The sequence below is a fragment of the Myodes glareolus genome, chromosome 25 (assembly GCF_982192425.1).
Source record: "Myodes glareolus chromosome 25, mMyoGla1.1, whole genome shotgun sequence".
Taxonomy (NCBI): domain Eukaryota; kingdom Metazoa; phylum Chordata; class Mammalia; order Rodentia; family Cricetidae; genus Myodes; species Myodes glareolus.
In genome coordinates this window covers 42736061-42755003 of record NC_142050.1, presented here as the reverse complement: position 1 = coordinate 42755003, position 18943 = coordinate 42736061, and the positions used below count along the sequence as shown (strand labels likewise).

General features: G+C 36.1%; 1 protein-coding gene across 1 annotated transcript in view; it reads right to left on the bottom strand.

Moving 5' to 3' along the window:
• Cntnap2 (contactin associated protein 2) overlaps positions 1–12852 on the bottom strand; it is a 2060022-nt gene extending 2047170 nt beyond the window's left edge. Inside the window, exon 1 of the mRNA XM_085683653.2 lies at positions 12094–12852. Coding sequence (XP_085539779.1) covers positions 12094–12190 — 97 coding nt within the window. The 5' untranslated portion in view covers positions 12191–12852. The remainder of the gene's footprint in view (positions 1–12093) is intronic.
• Positions 12853–18943: the final 6091 nt, after the last annotated feature.

Here is an 18943-nt window from a genome sequence, read left to right as displayed (position 1 = left end):
TAGCATCCTTCTCCATTGTGCATTATAGCAGAGAGGTAAAAGACTGATTTTATATAGTGAGTTTAATGGAACCAGTATAGTGTCCTGTAACAAAGCAACTGACCACTGAATGTGACTTCATTTGATGTAATCACTTTCTTATGCACAAATCAGGAGTAGATGGAGGCATGATTCATACAAATTATGAATTTATAGAGAATTAAATAATGTGTGTACACCACAGGCAGATTTGAAAGAACAATTATAAATAATATATGATATGAAACAAATTGCACCAGATGGACATGGTTCCAATGATTGAAAGGTTTAGGCATGGGTATTATGTTCAAAATTCCAAACTGAAGCCAGGAATTATAGTGCATCAATTAAATTCCAGCACTCAATAATAGTAATCAGGAAAATCTCTATGAGCTTAAGGTCAGCCTGGTCTGTGAGTGGTTCCAGGTCTGCTATGGCTACATAGTGAGACCCTGTCTCGAAACAGAACAAAAAATTCAAATGTAAAACTAAGGAAGGCTAGATACACATACACACACACACACATACACACACACACACACACACACATACATACACACACATACATAGACACACACAACATGTACTACGCGTTCAGGTCTTAAGTACTATTCTGTAGTTCTCAAATTATATATAATAATTTTAAAATATAAGTGATATTCAGTATCATTTTATAAGGGACAATATTGACTCATTTGATAGACTTTTGTGTGAAATCCATATAAATGTCAGTTATGTCTAATGTCTGCCCATAATTTATAAAATTTGCTGAATGAACTTTATAGGCACAGTAACTTCACCATGACTTATATTTAACCAGCTGGCAAATAAAAATATTTCTTTGAAGTGATTCTTTGTGGAAGGGTCAGAGTTTGACCAATCTCTCTGAATTAAGTAAATGAATTTCACTTAACTTAAGTGAAAAGAGGTGCCTGAACATATTTATCCAGTAAGATAATTGGGGAGTTATCAGTTTTTCATACCAAAGATAATATAGTTTCATGCAGCCATAAATGTGTTTAAATATATTTTGTATATCCATCTCATTGTAGTATGTTTGTACGAAATTTCTCATTGTTGCATCTTATAAGTAGTATTATTACCACTATATATATTCATTAACAACCTAGATTTTATATAAGATACATATATATATATATATATATATATATATATATATATATATATTACTTCTTGGAGTCTCTTACTTGCATTCAGACCAAACTGGCACAGGGTGTTGGTATTCCAGTCTAGTCTAAAATCTTGAGGAATAACTTTACCTGATAACAGCAGAAAAAAGCAAGAGAATGTATTTCTACAAGAAAACATATCTGTAGAGGAGTTATAAAACCATGAGTTTGCCCTCAGAATGTGTTATCGCTGATAGTGCCAGGACATTACTGCAGATAGATTATGAGATATAAAGTTGAGCAGCAATGACATGACATTAAAGGCGAAGAGAAGAATGGAGAAATGACTAGGTTTGGATTTGCACTGAACAGTGATTTTTCTTTGGACAATGCTGATTAGACTATACATTAGTAAATTCATTAAGGAAAACAGTGTGGAGGTTCCTCAAAGGATTAAGACTAAAGCACTTAGGATGCAACAATTGTTCTCTTGCATATACATCCCAAACAAACATAAATCTGTGTGCTAAGGAGACACATTTACTTTCATGCTTTTGCAAGACTATTCATAATGTCTACAATATGAAAACAGTTTTAGTTTCAGTTGGCTGAACATACATAAAGATAATGTATGCCTATTCCTATGGAAATACCATGTAGTTATAAAATGAATGGAATCATGACATTAGTAACAATATTGATAGATCTGGAGCAATTTATGTTGTAACTTAATACAGGCATTAAAACCAAATATTACATGAGAAATCAAAAGAGCTACTCACAAAAATTTTGAGAGTAAAATTGTGATTCCCTAACGTTAGGAGGAACCATGTGGAGGGATGAAGTGAGGCTACAGAGATATTAGTGTTTGATGGTACAGTAGGGCAACTTCACGTAACATTTATATATTAGACAAGGGATTCTGGTGTCAGGTGTTTCAGGTAAATATTCAGGTGATTTTGTATCATCAAAAACTGTTAGATGAATCAGATCTGTTTAATGGAATAGAAGCAATATAGAGCATGCGAGTATCAAAACGGACACATTGCATTAGTAAAGATTTATTAACATATGTCATATGAACATATTTTTTTAAAAATTAAGGCAGGGTTATTAAAAGAATTGCATAACAAAACTAAAAATATATTTGAAAACCTGTTTACTTATTTCTCTATCACTGATAACTGTAGGGGCAAATTAGAAACCTAGAAGATTGTGGAAGGCTACAGAATTAGGACAAGGTAAATGTTAAAACTCTCACTATAACACTAGTGACAGGATCAGAGACCAGGGACAAGAGACAAGAAGTACAAGTGCTCTAAAATGGAATATGTATGTTCTCCTTGTTCATGAAGCAAATGTCTCTAAAGAATCTCAAAAATACTTTATAGACTAGGAAATACGAAATGAACACTCTAAAGACATCTTTTAGATTAAGCAAATTGTAATGATAGTTACAGTTTGGGGTGTATTTTGTAAAATCAACTTTCAGGACATATTGAGATATGATTTTAAATTAGATTTTAAATATTCTTATAAAAAATTTAATGTTCTACATATTTGTAAATAAATGTTTAAATAACTTTAATGATAATTTTCTTGTAAAACTATATTACATTACAAAAGTCCTGTGAAGAAAAGAGAAAATGACTTAAAACTCTTATAATTGAAAAAGCTATACTATTTGTGTGCCATATATATTTTCTGTATGACAATACAATTTGAAATCAACCAAGCATAAAACAAAATGACTATGAATAAGCAAAACCTGGAAACACAGAGGCAGTAGGATATTCCCTGTTTTGTCTATAGAAGCAGTCAGTGAACATTTCAAAGGCCACACGGATACAAGCTGAGATTCATAATTACTTAGAGAACTAGAGCAGAGTTCACTCTCAGCTGCCTGCACTATGCATCAAATCAAAGGCATAGGAAGAATTCATGCTGCTGACTAAGGCATGATGTTAAATCCATTATCCAAATCGGTTTTCTCAACTTCACATTGAAGTACTGCTGTAAAGACTGGGGAACAAGTACATTCCATCTTTGCTTAGGGTAATAATCAGCAGTAAATGATGCCTGGAGTTATTATTAAAGGAGTTCTCCTGATTTTGTGTGTGTGTGTGTGTATGTGTGTGTTTGTGCATGTGAATTTAAGGGGCTCAACAACAACAAAAGCTGAATGTAATGTAAACATGTAGCAAGCAACCCAATCTTTGGTTGGTCCATCCAAATGAAATCTAAAACACAAAAAAAGCCTATAGAAAATCATAACCAGATATGGTTTGCTATTTTCACCATAGAAAATACCCAGTGTGAGAACAATCATTCACATCTTTAACATAATACTGTAACAATCAATTGTGTGTGTGTGTAACAACAATTTGAAAAAAGAGAAGCAGGAACAATGAGTAGAGGGGTGTGCCTACAGAAAGGAAATGGATGGGAGAAATGGTATAATTATATATTTTAAGACATTGTCTCATGATGTAGCTCTGACTGCCCTGGAACACACTGTGTAGATCAGGCTGTCCTTGAACTCAAGAAATCTACTTGTCTCCACCTTTTAAGTGTTGAAATTAATGGTGTGCATGACTACATCTGATTAAATATTTCTTTTTATTCCTATATTAAGATAAAACCCAAAAACAAAATGAGAGAGGTTGGTGTTAGTTTATATTAGTCATCTGTTGAATAATTTGAGAAAGCTAGGGAAGTACTGAAGATTTCATTTTTACCATCATGAGCCATTTCCACATATTAGGTATAATTTCATGTCATTTACATATAAAGTACACATTGGTCAAATTATTTAAGTGATAACCATTATTTTTATGGCTAGTAAAAGTTATTTGAACACCTGACAGTTGATTTTACTCAGAGTTGAACATAGGCTTACTTATGGGCTAGTAGCAATTTCATACCTCATGGTGTGAAGGACTCCGTGGACACATTGACTTTCAAGCACTTTGTAACCAGGAAAGCATAGGTAGGAGAAATAATCCCCACATTAAAATGTTCTTTGTTTGGTTGTCTTTAGAATACTTAAGCTTTCATTTATTCATCTGAAAGTGTGATATTCAAAATACTATAAACTTAATATGCTCAGTTAATTATCTAAAGAGTAATGTTTTTGTGACATTTAATTTTATTTTTCTGGATATATTTACTTTAACTAAAAATATTTCTCATATATCGTATAAAATTGTAAATTTCCACCTTACATTTATAATTACTTATGTCTTCTGTGTGATCTGTATATTTTACACAAATGCTGACACAAAAATATGCTAACATCTGGAAACATCATTGCTGTGTACTGTTCTTCCATCCTGAACACTGTTCAATATCTGAAAAATAGATATAAAGTATCCTACAGTAGATGTTACATAATTTTAGCACATTTAACAATTCAATTTCCATTGCACGTGGCTTCCAAGGAAAATTATTTAGCAGAGTGTTTCTATTTAATCAGCCTCCATTTCACATTAGTTCAGGTAACTGGATCCATATGAGTTGCAATAGGCATCTTCAATGTTTAGATGATGAAAATCCTAGTGTGCTGTTTTGTGTGTTAACTCAATGCTTCTCCACTTCGAAAGCTATTTTATTCAAACTTTGTACATCTACTTTCATCTACGCATAGCATTCAAATCACAGCATTGCAGAAAGACAACACTGATATGGTCGCAGGAGTTAGTGGGAAATTGTGTCAAGGAGGAAACTTTTCCTTTCACATATTATTCCAACATGACGTTATGACAGAGAGGTGAGGAAATCCTTGTTGAATTTCATTAAAGTTTATATAACACAGTTCCAACTTAAATGCGCCACACAGCACAGGCTTAGCAAATCTGACAGTGTATATGTAGGTCACACCTCTCTCGACTGTCATTTTTTTTTGAGATTCACATCTCAGCCCACCATCCCAGTGCAAATAACAAAAGCAATGGATATAGTAGAAAAGGCAAAACCATAAACAAACAAAATCTTTTCTATGTTTGAGGATATTTCCCTTAGTTAAATATTCCCAGAGTCAATTTTATCACGTTTCTAGACATTAGCACTTTTTAAAAAAGATAATTAGCATTTATATTTATGAGAGCATTTCAAATAATCTCAAATCAGAAGAAAAAATGTAGACTGTAGCTCTCAGGAGCACCTCTATATTTCTTCGACACTTTTACAGTGTACCAGAAATACGTTATCTTCAGCAAGCAAACTTGGAGCCAATGACTACATCTTTATTTCCAGATTTCCTACTATCAGGGGAGGTTTAAAAATCTGGAGTGTGAAAAGCAAGTCAGATACTTCAAGCTGTTAGTACGGTTTGTCTGCCACCCAAATGAACTAAGCAGGAGTCTGAAGCGATCCTTGTACGGAGTTTTCAGCTAAAGCAATAACTTTGATGTCAACGTATGAGTGCGGTGCTTGATGACTGAATGTATCAGTATCTTCATAACTGTATAGAAGGTACGAAGGGCATAAAAGTGGACGTAGAGTAACAGGTCAGTAAGTTGTGGAGCGTGCCTGCTACAGAAATAGGTTGGAAGTGAACCTGGAGGGACCACTCTACCAACAGGCTATGTGGTAAATGATAATATTATTCACTCTGGATAGGAAAGCGCTTCTCACTGAAATAAACGTCATTAATAGGGTTCTGCAGAAAGAAGGGATGAAAGGGAAACTGAGGAAATTATATAAAAACTATAATTCTCCTGTGGCATATCACATGAGAAAGACAAGCATACTCAGTCCTGATTCTAAAGCCTGCAAAAATTTTGTTATACTCGCTTTCTTCAATTTTATATAATGTTATTACAGGAAAGTAAAGTATTTTGTGGTTTTAGCTGGCACAATAATCAAAATTCTCTTCTCTGCTTTAATTCTTGATCGAAAAGAGACTTAGATGGATCTCAAATATTAACTTCTATGCAATTATGGATAATATGGAAGCATGAGACAATTGGGTTCATTAATCTTCTTTCTACCATTCAACAGATTCTCCAGCTATTGGAAGAAGGAATCGACACATTTTCCTGACACTACCACTCTCTTCATGTGCACCTGCCTACCGAATGTGGGTTTTCTGCATACAGCATAGATATGAATGCAGAAGAATTTGGCATATCTCCTATGCTTCCCAGTGACCTGCAGAGGTATTCTTACACCTAGCCTGGAAAGGAACAAGGGACTCATTGGCATAGAGGCTAAGTGTTTCAGGTACAGCTTATACATCATAAAATTAAATATTATGACCAAGAAACGGGGAATTTCTACATCGCAACATATAGATTGTGTAGAATTCAGGAGAAAATAAAATACATAATTTCAAATATTCAGTGTGTTAAAAGTCATCTTACTTTCCAAATTAAATTTTAAAAGTTATTTGAAAATTATCTCATTACTATCCATTTATGTAAAATAGCAAACAATAATCATGTAGCTTCCAAAACCTGAGTAAGAAATGATTATAGACATATCTGAAGTTTCTGATAGGTGCATTTTGGAAAAGACTCATCTCTCTGGAAATGCCAGTAATATCCAGTTTACAGTAAGGATGTAGACAGAGACAGAGAATTTACTTCACACACAACTGTTTTTTGTGTTTCACATTAATGTGTACACTATTATTTACTTGAGAAAGGTTATAAAAGAAGATAAAGTGTTTTTAAATCCAAGTCAATATGTGAAAACATGTGAACACATATTGAATTTCTTCATTTTATCAATATTAATCACTATGCTGACACCATGAATCCATTATCCTTTGATCCTGTAGATTATTATGTAATTATATTGTTTCTCCCTTCCATTCCATCCCTTCAAATCTTCCCATCCCCTATCCACACTCTTTTTTAAATTCATGACCTCCTTTTCTATTAATTGTTATTTCATTCATCTCTGTTCATGTATACACATATGTATTCCTAAATATAACTCAGGAAGTCCATATAATTTTACATATATGTATGTTTTCAGGAATCACCATTTGACACTAGACAATTAATATGCTCTTTTCTGGGAGAGAGTACCTCTTCTGCTTCCACCTTCCTTTGTGCAGAGTTTAGGCATTGTGGGCTTTTCTCTATCTACTTTGACATGTCCATTTGTGTTGCTGAAATTTATACTTTCCAATTTATAGCATATCTGTGTCTGTGTTGTGTGTGTGTGTGTGCACATTTACAATTATACAGGTGTTCCTGTGCATATGGAAGCCGGAATTTTTAAGTCAAGTATCTTCCTCTATTATTTATTTGCTCTTACTGTTGATACTGTCTATCTCGTGCAACCTGGAGTTCAGTTGTTAACTAGGCTGGTTGTCTAGTACTCTCTTGGGATCAACCAGGTTTTTTTTTTTTTCATTTTGGCTTTTCAGGGAATCAATCATTTAAATCCCAAATATATTTTACGGAGGCTTATTCTTAGATTGGCTTATTTCTAGTCAGCTTTTCCTTTTGTTTTCTTTTTTTCTTTCTTTTACTTATTTAATTATTTATTTAAAATTTCCACCTCCTCCCCGCCTCCCCTTTCCCTCTCCCTCCCCACCCCTCCTAAGAGCAGTCAGGGTTCCCTGCCCTGTGGGAAGTCATTATCCTATCTGCCTTTTGCCTCTAGGCTTTTGTCTTTCTCTATTCTACATTACTTCTTGCACTTCTTACTGCTTGCTGTGTAGCTGCATGGCTGGCCACTGACGCCCTCCTCTTCGCTTCTCATTCCTCGATCTTCTCTTCAGAGATTTCTCCTCCTATTTATTCTCTCTCTCTGCCAACCCTGTCGGTCGTTTCTCCTGCCTGGCTATTGGCCATTCAGCTCTATATTAGTCAATCAGGTGTTTTAGACAAAGTAAGACAGCTTCATAGAATTAAACAAATGCAACAGAAAAGAATGCAACACATCTTTGCATCACTAAAAACTGTTCCACCTCACAAACAACACTAACACTCTTAAGTAATATTCTACAGCAAACCTGTCTCCAGTCAACCAGTAGTAGGCATATGGTGTGTACCATGAAGTCACTATCTCATATATTCAGAGGATTTCAGTTCTGGTCCTAATGTTTGCACAGGAGGCAGTTGAAGAACTCAACAATTTTTCTACTTTATAGGTAATATTCCTAATAAGATTACAAACTAGATTTTATTTAAGAATTTTAAAGCAGAGAATACATGCATATTCTCTACTTTTATAACAGATAAATACACCATTTTTAAAAAAAAATGAATCAGGGTCAGATACATCGCAGGTCTTTTATCTTCCAATCAATATCCAATTTGTCAGGCAGAAAGGCTGATTCCTTCATTTTTAACGATGTATTAAGTTCTCTTTGCTAATAGAATTTATTAATTCAGACAAATGAGATAGAAGCTTAAAGAAATTATAGAACTTGAAAGCTGGTACTACTAAAAGTAATGGAAGCATATATTATTAGCCTGTTTTAAAAGGCAGTATACACAAAACAGCTTTGAAATTCTCACAAATGAAGAATGGCCTGTGTATAAATGCATGAAAGTTAATTGAAAGATATATTAAGTATATGGGAGTATGTCTTATGACATTTCATCTTACTTTATGATAAATGATTAAAACATAAAAATTACCATTATCTGGGTAGCAGTGGCAATGCATGTAAAACTAAGACATGTATTCATCTCCAACCAGTTAAAGGTTTTCTTCTTACTAATTTGCAGAACCTAAAAAATGTATAACTCTTTTCCCCATTGAATCTTGTCAATCGAAAGTATATTCTCAGTTTTAGAAACTCACTATTCTGATTAAACTAGATGTAAAACTACAGCTTTTTATTTAATATTGTTTTATATGGTAGACTTAAAAATATCACTATGGGGAAAATATGAATTTATGAAAGAGAAAATAGATTAATAAGCTATCGTTTCATATTTTTATCATAGTATCTTATACAGGTAAATTCATAACTCTGAACTTGACAATAAAGTAAAATTGTTAAATAATGCTACATGATATATAAACATGCACATATTGCAGCTATTTTGATATATATGGTGTCATATATTATATGTCTCTGTATTTTACTATATACTTAAATCACATGTATGTGCATATGTTTGTATATGCCATAAATGCAACAGTAAACTTGTAAGACATTGATTGGTCACATGCAAAACGCATTTCATAATATGAGACTCAAGTAAATCATATGAGAATAGTTCCGTAAGAATCACGTTAATTGCCCTTCATGAGTAAACATTTATTTAAGTGAAAATTCCATAATATTTAAACACCAAGCTTACTAAGGTCTAGCTTAATCCCCTTGTCATTTTGGACAGCTCCTTAAGTCTTAAAAGCATGGTCTAATCAATTTACCCCCTAGTGGTGGAGTGCTCCTGAGCCTTTCATATGAACTTCCACAAGAAAGGAAGCATATACTTCTCCTCAGTATCACATCATTCTAATTACAACAAGGAAAGAGATCATATTTTTATTTGATCTAAGAAATAAACTTCTTTTAATTTAAATTGGAATATATGTTTCAATTTAAATGAAAATATATGTTGAAACACAGGATGAGCAACCTTTATGCACATATCCAGAACAGCTTAAAGAAACAAACCTTAGGCAATGGTTTATTGACAATGTATATTATGAAATTTAAAATAGTAATCATCTATTTGAAAATGCCTTTTACACTACAAAGTTACTTGGGAAAGGGCTGTTTGAGCACAGTCATCATATTTTCAAAGCATGAACGACATGAGTTTTTTGCTACTTTTTGTGTCATGATGACCCCTCCTGGCTGAGCTGTTCATTAACTTAGATTCATGGAGTTCCTGTTTTTCTGCCTTGAGTCTTTCTAGGTATTAAAAATATAACTTCAAAATAAGTAGAACATAAAATGAATATTTTTCATTATGTGTAAAATTAAAATAATTTTGAGAGTTCATTCTCAAAACTAAATTCAGGTATTACTCATTCAATTCATTTCCAGAATTTATGACAATTTTGGGCTTGTGTTTCAGAGTTTAAACTCAAATGTGATAAAAACCTATCTCAGTCAATCCATTTTTAACTCTTTAAAAATATTTTTAAACATTTAAAATATATTGTAACTATTTACATTGCATAAAATAAGAACTAAATAAAGCCTAAAGCTCAGAAAAATGTCTAAAGTAGTGATTTTATGTTATTTTTCACTGAATTCTAAGTAGTAAAAGCACATATTTCTGAAATAATAACTTTTGAGTCTTCAAACTATAGCAGAGTAATGAAGGCAAATATGTCATCTGAACACATAATGATTGCTTAGACTGACCCATTTCTACTAAGGCATATGGAAAGATGAGATACAGAATTCTGGAAGCTGTTGGAAAGTAGGAAATCAAATCACAGAATACAACATGCTTTAACTTTTAGCAAGTTTATAGGAAGCATGGAAGCAAATCCTATGCCATTAGACAAACATATTTTGAAGTGGAAATTGAAATTCCATCAGAATAACATCCCATAGGTAGTGTTACACACTTTTGTAGAGGTCAACATCAAGCAGTCTTGCTTTGCAATTTCCGTTCAACTCTATACAATCAACATGGATAAAAGCAATACATATTTTGTTTGCTTTGTTTGTATTCTGAGACTACCGTAAAGTTTCCTTTTTTCAAGTTCAGTACAACTTGGCTGCCTTTTTTTCCCTCACTTTTCTCTATCTTTAAGCACTGTAAAGAAGCTCATAGTAGGTCCTTTGGGAATATGTCAACTTACTGCTAATGGTAGCATTGTAGGCAATTGCTGATCACAACATATAAAGCCTATTTCAAGATTTTTTCATTAATAAAATATAATAGAGTATTATTAACACTTTGCACAGTCGAATGATAATACTAATATGGAAATGTAGACGGAGCTGAGCATGAATACATCCACAGAACTATAAACAGAGAGAGGGCCGCATCACATGTGAGGCATCTGGAATCAACTCAACTTATCTAAGTGGAGAATATTTCCCTCTGAACTCCACAGATCCATACCCCTTCACCAACAGATTCACCCATCCTCAGAAACAAGACTGTGCTTAGGAAAACTCTACAAAGGACCACAGAAAATCAGTCCAGCCTTTAACTCTTCCTCAGCCAAAGCCAAGTATGTCTTTTCTCTCTTCATACATAGTACTCATTTCTAAAGGAATGAAGAAAATGAGCTGAAATCTTCCATTTCCTCTAAACCTCATCAAAACACATACCATATCTGTCCTTAAAAACACACATTTTGGGCAGCTACATATATATAACCTTTAAACCATCTCTTCATTAACCATTAATAACATAACATTTGCTTTGCACTGGCCGTCCCAAGCCATGGCCTGCATGAGTCATGCCCATTACCCCAAACTACTAAGTAATTAGCACATTTTCAGTTCCAACATTAGACCTTCTTTTTAGTACATATAATCAACTGCTAAGTGAGCATTAACTTTTTTAAGAGGGCAGAAAATATTAGTGAGTCCAAAGGTACCCAAACTGCTTGAAGTCTGTTCCTCTTTCCTCCTTAGACCAATGCTCAAGTTAAAACCATCAATAAAAATCAGAAACTTCTGCTCGTTTTCCTCACTACCCGAGTAAAATGTAATCGTCTCCAGTCTGTGCAGATCGGTCGCAAGAAACGACTACACTCATCACTCTAACCAAGCAGTTGCGGAGCAATCTTTAAGACTAGGAACAACTTTCCAGAAGCATCCAGCACTATGAAAATCACCTACACTAAACAAGCAGCTCGCCAGGTTTAGAGTTTCTCTGCTTCTCTGCGGCAGTGGCTGCAAGTGCTAGGCATCCGACACACATACATGCACACAAACATACACCAGGGGCAAAAACTGCGAATGCTCCTCGGAGTTAATGCCTGGGCTCCCTTACACCAATGCGGCACTGAAGTGGCTCCAGCACGGAGCCACGGAGAGGAGAGAACTACTTACGAAACGAGGAGGGAGCCATCCAGGCTCTGCAGATGAAGCTGCTGAGAATCCAGAGCAAGAGCGCTGCCCTGCAGCCTGCTCTCAGGGACACCACCATCCTTTGCCTCCGGGCCAGCAGTACTCCAAAAGCTCGCTGCGGAGCTGCAGTCCGCTTCTCCGTGGGGTTCTTGAAAGTAGCTGGTCTGTCCTCAGATGCAAGAGGAAGCCAAGCTCCTCCTGCTTCGTTTCCTCTCCCCTCACCCCCTCCAGGTTCCAGTTCTGGGCTGGCAGCAGCAGAGGAGGCGCAGCCTTGCTTTCCCCTCTCTATGGGTCTGGTCTCTTGCTCTGCGAGCCAGTGAAATGCCAGGGGAAGAAATTCAAACCGAGAAGGAATAGGAGGGGTGAGAGAGAGGAGGAGACTGACACCTACCCCGCCCTCTTCTCTGAAATAATAAAAAAAAAAAAATCACCAAAGGACGCGTGGGGGAAATCTGGAGAGCACTGAGCCTGCAGGAGAGAACCGGAGAGCTATGTGTCCAACGATGCTGCTGTTGCCACTGCGGGCGAGAGCTCGGGTGGCCACTGTGCAGCGCGACTCAGAGGGGTTTCCAGTAGGCTGTCAGTTTCCAGGCTGAGATCAAGGATGTGCGGAGCGGAGCACAGCCCCGGGTGCTCGCTTGGCCTCAGCGCGGCGCGGCACTGAGAAGCATCTCTAGCTGTAGAGGCACAGCAGCAGCGGCAACAGTAGCCAGGAGCTGGAGACGCCGCTGCCTCTAGCAGCGCCTGCAGACCCGGGCGAGTCTGTCAAAGGGAAACCTTCCCCCTCTTCCCTTCTTGTTCCCTTCCCCGGCCCCTCCTCCTCCTCCTCCTCCTCCTCCTCCTCCTCCTCCTCCTCCTTCTCCTCTTCCTCTTCCTTTTCCTTCTTTTTTCCTACCGTACTCCTCTTGCAGTAACAACCCTTCTGCCCTGCCCTCGTCTGGTTTGGAAGCAAAAATAAGAAGGAAACCACCGGCCCAGGTCCATTAGCTGGAGTCCGGGCCAAGGCAGGAGGTATGCAAGCGCCTCTCCCTAGGCGAGAGGTGCTGCTGTCCACGGTGCTGAAGTTAGAGATTTACTGTGTAATCTAAAAACCATGTACTAGACCTCCTGACTGGTTTCTTGACCCATTCATGGGAGGGAGAAAGCCCTTGCTGGGATGCTTTCTCTTTACCTCCTCTCCTCCCCTTCGGATAGAGATGGTACAGGCTCCTGGAGCTTCGAACCCCCGGGAACCACCATCAGGAGTCCAAAAGGCAGTCTTCAGTGTGGTCCTAATACCAAGTGACAGGTCTAAACATCCTGACTGGCTGGACCAGAGAGCTAGGATTGCAGATGTACCTAACGCAGATGTTTTAAATGTGTAATTATTTTATATTTGTTCATATATATGCACGTACATACTCATGCACACATTCACCAAATGCATGCTGCTAAGAAAACAACACTCTGGCAAATACAAACACAAACAAACCCAATAGCAAAACTAGAATAAATAAGCAGTCAAATGATAATTACTCCAGGGTACTTAAGGTATTGTGAGTGTTAAGAACTCGTAAGGTCTATAGAGAAGACGTTTTCTGTAATCATTTAGTGAATTTCAATAATAAAACTCAAGCTTTGCCCCACAGCTCCCATCTAGTAACTCTACACTGATTTGCTTTCCTAACATCTAGCCCACATAAAGTACTTGGATCCTTTCCTCCCTAAAGAAGCAATCTTTTCACCGACTTTACAGACACAATTAAGAATTATAGTTTGTCTTAATACCTAATGATGTTTAGGGAGGTCTGAGGAGGAGTAACCATGTCTTTCAGTGTTATGCAATGAATAAGCATTTGCCTTTCATGATAAATAAAATTTTTATGAAGATTTGCCTACTCCCAGAATAGATTCTGAGTTTTAATGTCACGGTTAGGTCTCAGAAAGGTCTACTGTAAACAATACTGCGTGTTTACTGCATAATCAGTGTGATGTTAATGGGCCTGATTTAGCATTAATTTAAGCCATTTTTTCATATCGATTTAAAGGGATGCATTTTCCTAGTAAGAACTACAGATTGGGCAAACTCAGAAAAAAATAAGAAATACAGAGCTGAACAGCAGCGAGGAGGAAGAATATTACTGCTCACGTTATAAACCACTCTTTCCACCATAAAATAGGGCGAAGACGGCATCTGCATGGATGAGAAAATATCCTTTTTCTTTAAAAAAATTGTTTTATTTAAAAGTTCTTTTTTTTTTAAATTTTACATACCAGCCACTGTTCCCTCTCCTTCCCTCCTCCCCCTCCCTCCCCTCCTTTCTTCTATCCAATCCCCCATCCACTTCTCAGAAAAGATAAAGCCTCCCATGAGGAGTCAACAAAGTCTGGAATAGCAAGTTGAGGCAGGAACAAGCCCCTATTCACCAGTATCAAGGCTGAGAAAGGTATGACTCCATAAGGAGTGGGCTCCAAAATTTTAGTTCATGTATTGAGGATGAAACCTGGTCCCAATACCAGTAGTTCTACACTTTGCCCAAGTCAAAGAACAGTCATCCACATTGAGAGGGCTTTGTTAGGTCCTATGAAGGTCCTCAGCTCTGAGTTCAGAGTCAGTGAGCTTCTACTACCTCAGTTCAGCTGTCTCTGTAGGTTTCCCCTCCATGATCTTGAAACCTTTGCTCATAAAATTCCTCTCCATGTCTTCAACTGGACTCTGGGAGCTTGACCCAGTGTTTAGCTGTGGATACCTGAAGTGGGAAGTCCTTCTGTATACGTGTTACTTTTATTGGTTAGTGAATAAAGAAACTACTTTGACCCCTAGCAGGGCAGAACAGAGCTAGGCAAGGAAAACTAAACTGAATGGTGGGAGAAAGAAGGCTGAGTCAGGAAAGGCCATGTAGTCACTGCTGGGGACAGATGAGCCAGAACTTTGCCTGTAAGCCACAGCCATGTGGCAATACATAGATTAATAGGTATAGGTTAAATTAAGATGTAAGAGCTAGCCAATAAGAAGCTAGAGCTAATGGGCCAAGCAGTGATTTAATTAATACAGTTTCTGTGTAATGATTTTTGGGTTGAACAGCTGGAAATAAGAGGTCTCCAACAACAGATTCCTACATATGCTTTCATCAGTTACTGGATGAAGATTCTATGATGAAAACTAGGGTGGTCATCAATCTCATTATAGGAAGGTCAGTCAAGGCACTCTCTCCACTTTTGCTAAAAGTCTCAGCTGGGGTCATCTTTGTAGATTCCTGGAAGATTTCCAAGTACCAGGTTTCTCCATAACCTCATAATGGCTCTCTCTATCAAGATACCTCTATCCTTGCTATCCTTCTCTTTCTCTCCATCAACTCAACCATCACATTCCCTCATGTTCTCCTCCCTTTTTGCCTTCTTCTCTCCTTTGCATACCCCTTGCACTTCTCTTAGGAGATTTTTTTAGTCTATTTCCACTTTCCAGTAACATCCATGCATGTCTCTGTTAGGGTCATCCTTGTTACCTAATTGTGGATTGTAACCTGGTGATTGTTTTCTTTATGTCTAATATCTATTTTGATTGAGTACATACGATTTTTAACTTTCTGGGTATGGGTTACCTCACTGAGGATGCTTTTTTCTAGCTCTATTCATTTGCATGTGACTTTCAAGAATCATTGTGTTTTTTATCACTGAGTAATACTCCACTTTGTAAATGTACCATGTTTTATTTATCCACTCATTGGGTGAGGGATATTTACGATGTTTGCAGGTTTTGGCTATTATGAATAACATAGCTATGAACATAGTTGAACATATGACATTGCAGTATTAATTCACACTCTTTGGGTATATGTCCAAGAGTGATATTATTGGGTTTTGAGGTAGATTGATTTCCAATTTTCAGAGAAACAACCATATGGATTTCCAAAGTAGCTGCATAAGTTCGTACTCCCACCAGCAGTTACAAGTGTTCTCCTTACTCCACATCCTCTCCAGTTTAAGCCATCATCAGTGTATTTGATTTTAGTCATTCTGGTAGGTCCAAGATGTTATCACAGAGTTATTTAGAATTGCATTTCTTTGAAGGATAAGGATGTTGAGCCTTTCCTTCACTGTCTTTCAGCCATTTTAGTTTCTTCTGTTGAGACTTCTCTGTTTAGACCTGTGCCCCATCTTTTAATTTGGTTATTTTGTATTTGATATCTAGTTTCTTGAGTTCTTTACATATTTTAGAGACCAAATATGTGGTTGGTGAAGATCTTTGCCCATTCCATTGGCTGCCATTGTGTCTTATTTACTATATACTATGCCTTACAGAATCTTCTCTATTTCAGGAGGTCCCATTTAATTACTGCTCTCATCATCTCTGTTATAGGTGTTATATTGGGAAGTAGTCCTCTGTATCAATGAATTCCAGGCTACTTCCTACTTTCTCTTCTATTAGGTTCAGTGTAACTAGGTTTATGTTGAGGTCTCTGATGCACTTGGACTTGAGTTTTGTGCATGGCAATAGATATGGATCTATTTGGAATTTACTACATGTTGACATCCAGTTATGTCAGCATCATTTGTTGGAGATACTTCCTTTTTTCTATTGTACAATTTTGGTCTCTTAGTTAAGATCAGGTCCCTTTTCTACTTGAATTCCCATAGATTGTTATAAGCCAATGAACCCTTGCCAGAACTCTTGACAGAACTGCTATCAATCAATTGTAACAACTCAAAGGAAGAAACTATGAGAAAATATTTTCAGAGAGCACAACATTCTACAGTAGTCAATTGTTTAAGTATGTCTCTCTATTTTAACTCTTGTATTAGGTACCACCTATGTAGTCCTAAAGTACTTTAGGCAGAAGAAAAGAAAGAGGAGCAAATGAAAAGTACAATATTTTCAGTACTCCAATGGATGTCATTCAGTAATCAGATTTATAGCTATTGTATATCCTATAATATTAAGGAAAATAACTCTAATAGATATGTCTAGGAAATTGTTTCATAATATAAAATGATTTTCCTTAAAATCATTATAATCAGTATACAGACATTTTGGAACAACTAAAGTCAAACGAAGCAAGTAACAATAAGTTGTATTTCTTTTTGAAGTTACAGGTTACACTTTGTAACCTTGTTGCTATTTAACATGGGCTGATTTTAAGTGTTATTAAAGAAATTCCTAAATGCATTGAGTGTCAGTTTGAACATCATTACATGGCCTGTAGCTTTCCACTCTTCTTAACTAGATTTGAATATTAGGAGGCACACAACAGAATGAATGTAATAAGACTTCAATAGTGATTCCTTTATACTAATGCATAATTCTTAGTTTTTCTCACCGTTTCACTATTGAAATTACTGTGAAGAAATTTCTATTTTTCCCCTTCAATTATGACTATATGTGTTAGTGAGAAGGTTGGAATCAGTAAGATTTTTGTCTTGGTCAGATACTGTTCATACAATTAAGCACTGTCAATTGCCTGACTGATAGCTATTATATAATGACAACTGTGCTTCAGAAAGTGAATTCAGATCAGTACCTGGATTTTATGTGTCTTTGAAAAATGAATGAATATAGTTAGTAATGATCTTAAATGTCACATTAGCTGGATATAAAGTAAATCAAAGCTTTAGGCTAGTAAAGCACTGGCTAATGGCATACAAAAAGAAAATAAGGCCATGCTTGTGAAAGAAGGGAGACAAATTACCTTATTTTTGAGAAAAAAAATAGTGTCTTTCAATTATAATGAATAAGTACTTAACAGAAACAACTTGACAGAAGAAAGATGCATTTGAGCTCAAGGTTTCTAAGGTGTCAATTCAAAGTGATGGAGAAGATGTGGTAGAGCATAGCATTCTGTATAATGAAGGAACACAAAGAGAGAAAGAGGCTAATACTACACCCACTTTCTATTTTCCTCCAATTAATCATGTTAGTGCCTGAAACCCATTAGTTGTGCCATCTTTATTCAGGCTGGTTCTGTCCCCTCATTTAATCATTTGGAAATGTCCCTAAAACATACCCAAAGTTACATGTCAGTCTCCACAGTAACAGAGGGTACACTCTAGTTGAGAATGATGATGAATCATCATACAAACAAACAGAAATTAAGGAAGCATAGGCACATCTCGATTCTAGTAACTCCATAGAAAACTCTGGGATGACTCTTGGTCTTTTTCCTTTTAACATGAACCTAAAGTTGCAGATCTGTTATTAACACACACACACACACACACACACACACACACACACATTCATCATTCCATCGTTAACATTTCCTCAGTATATACTATTATTGATATTGATGTTGTTCTTAAGGCCAACATCATATTTATAGGCAACTTTCATCTGCAGAACTGGCATTTAACACTTTAATTCAAAGATAAAATTAAGTTTATATTATCTTTATATCAAAAATTTCCAGCAAATGCTAATGATATGACTTCTCTAGTATTCTCATGTTATTAACAATAAATATTCAAAATGTATGTGATTACTGTTATCTATTCAAAGATGTTTAAAAACAAAACATGTCACAATGTAAATTCTTTGAAATCCACCAAAATTGTAATTAACATTGGAAAAGGCCTAAAATAATTTGCTTCTAACACTATTTTTATGTGAAGAACTCTTCTAAATGAAGCACTGAAAGTCACAGTACATTTCACAGATAAAAAAGTCTTGGGATTGCCAAGAAATAGGCTTTAATTCTGGGGTACAGATTACCCAGCTCTGCCAAGAAATCAGTAATATTTCCTTAGGATACAAAACAGACATATCCTTGATTCTGGTGAGATGACTCAGGGGTAAAGTATTGACTTTCTTGCTAAGGAAGGACTTAGCATGCATGGTAGCCATTGGCAACTGGCTTCA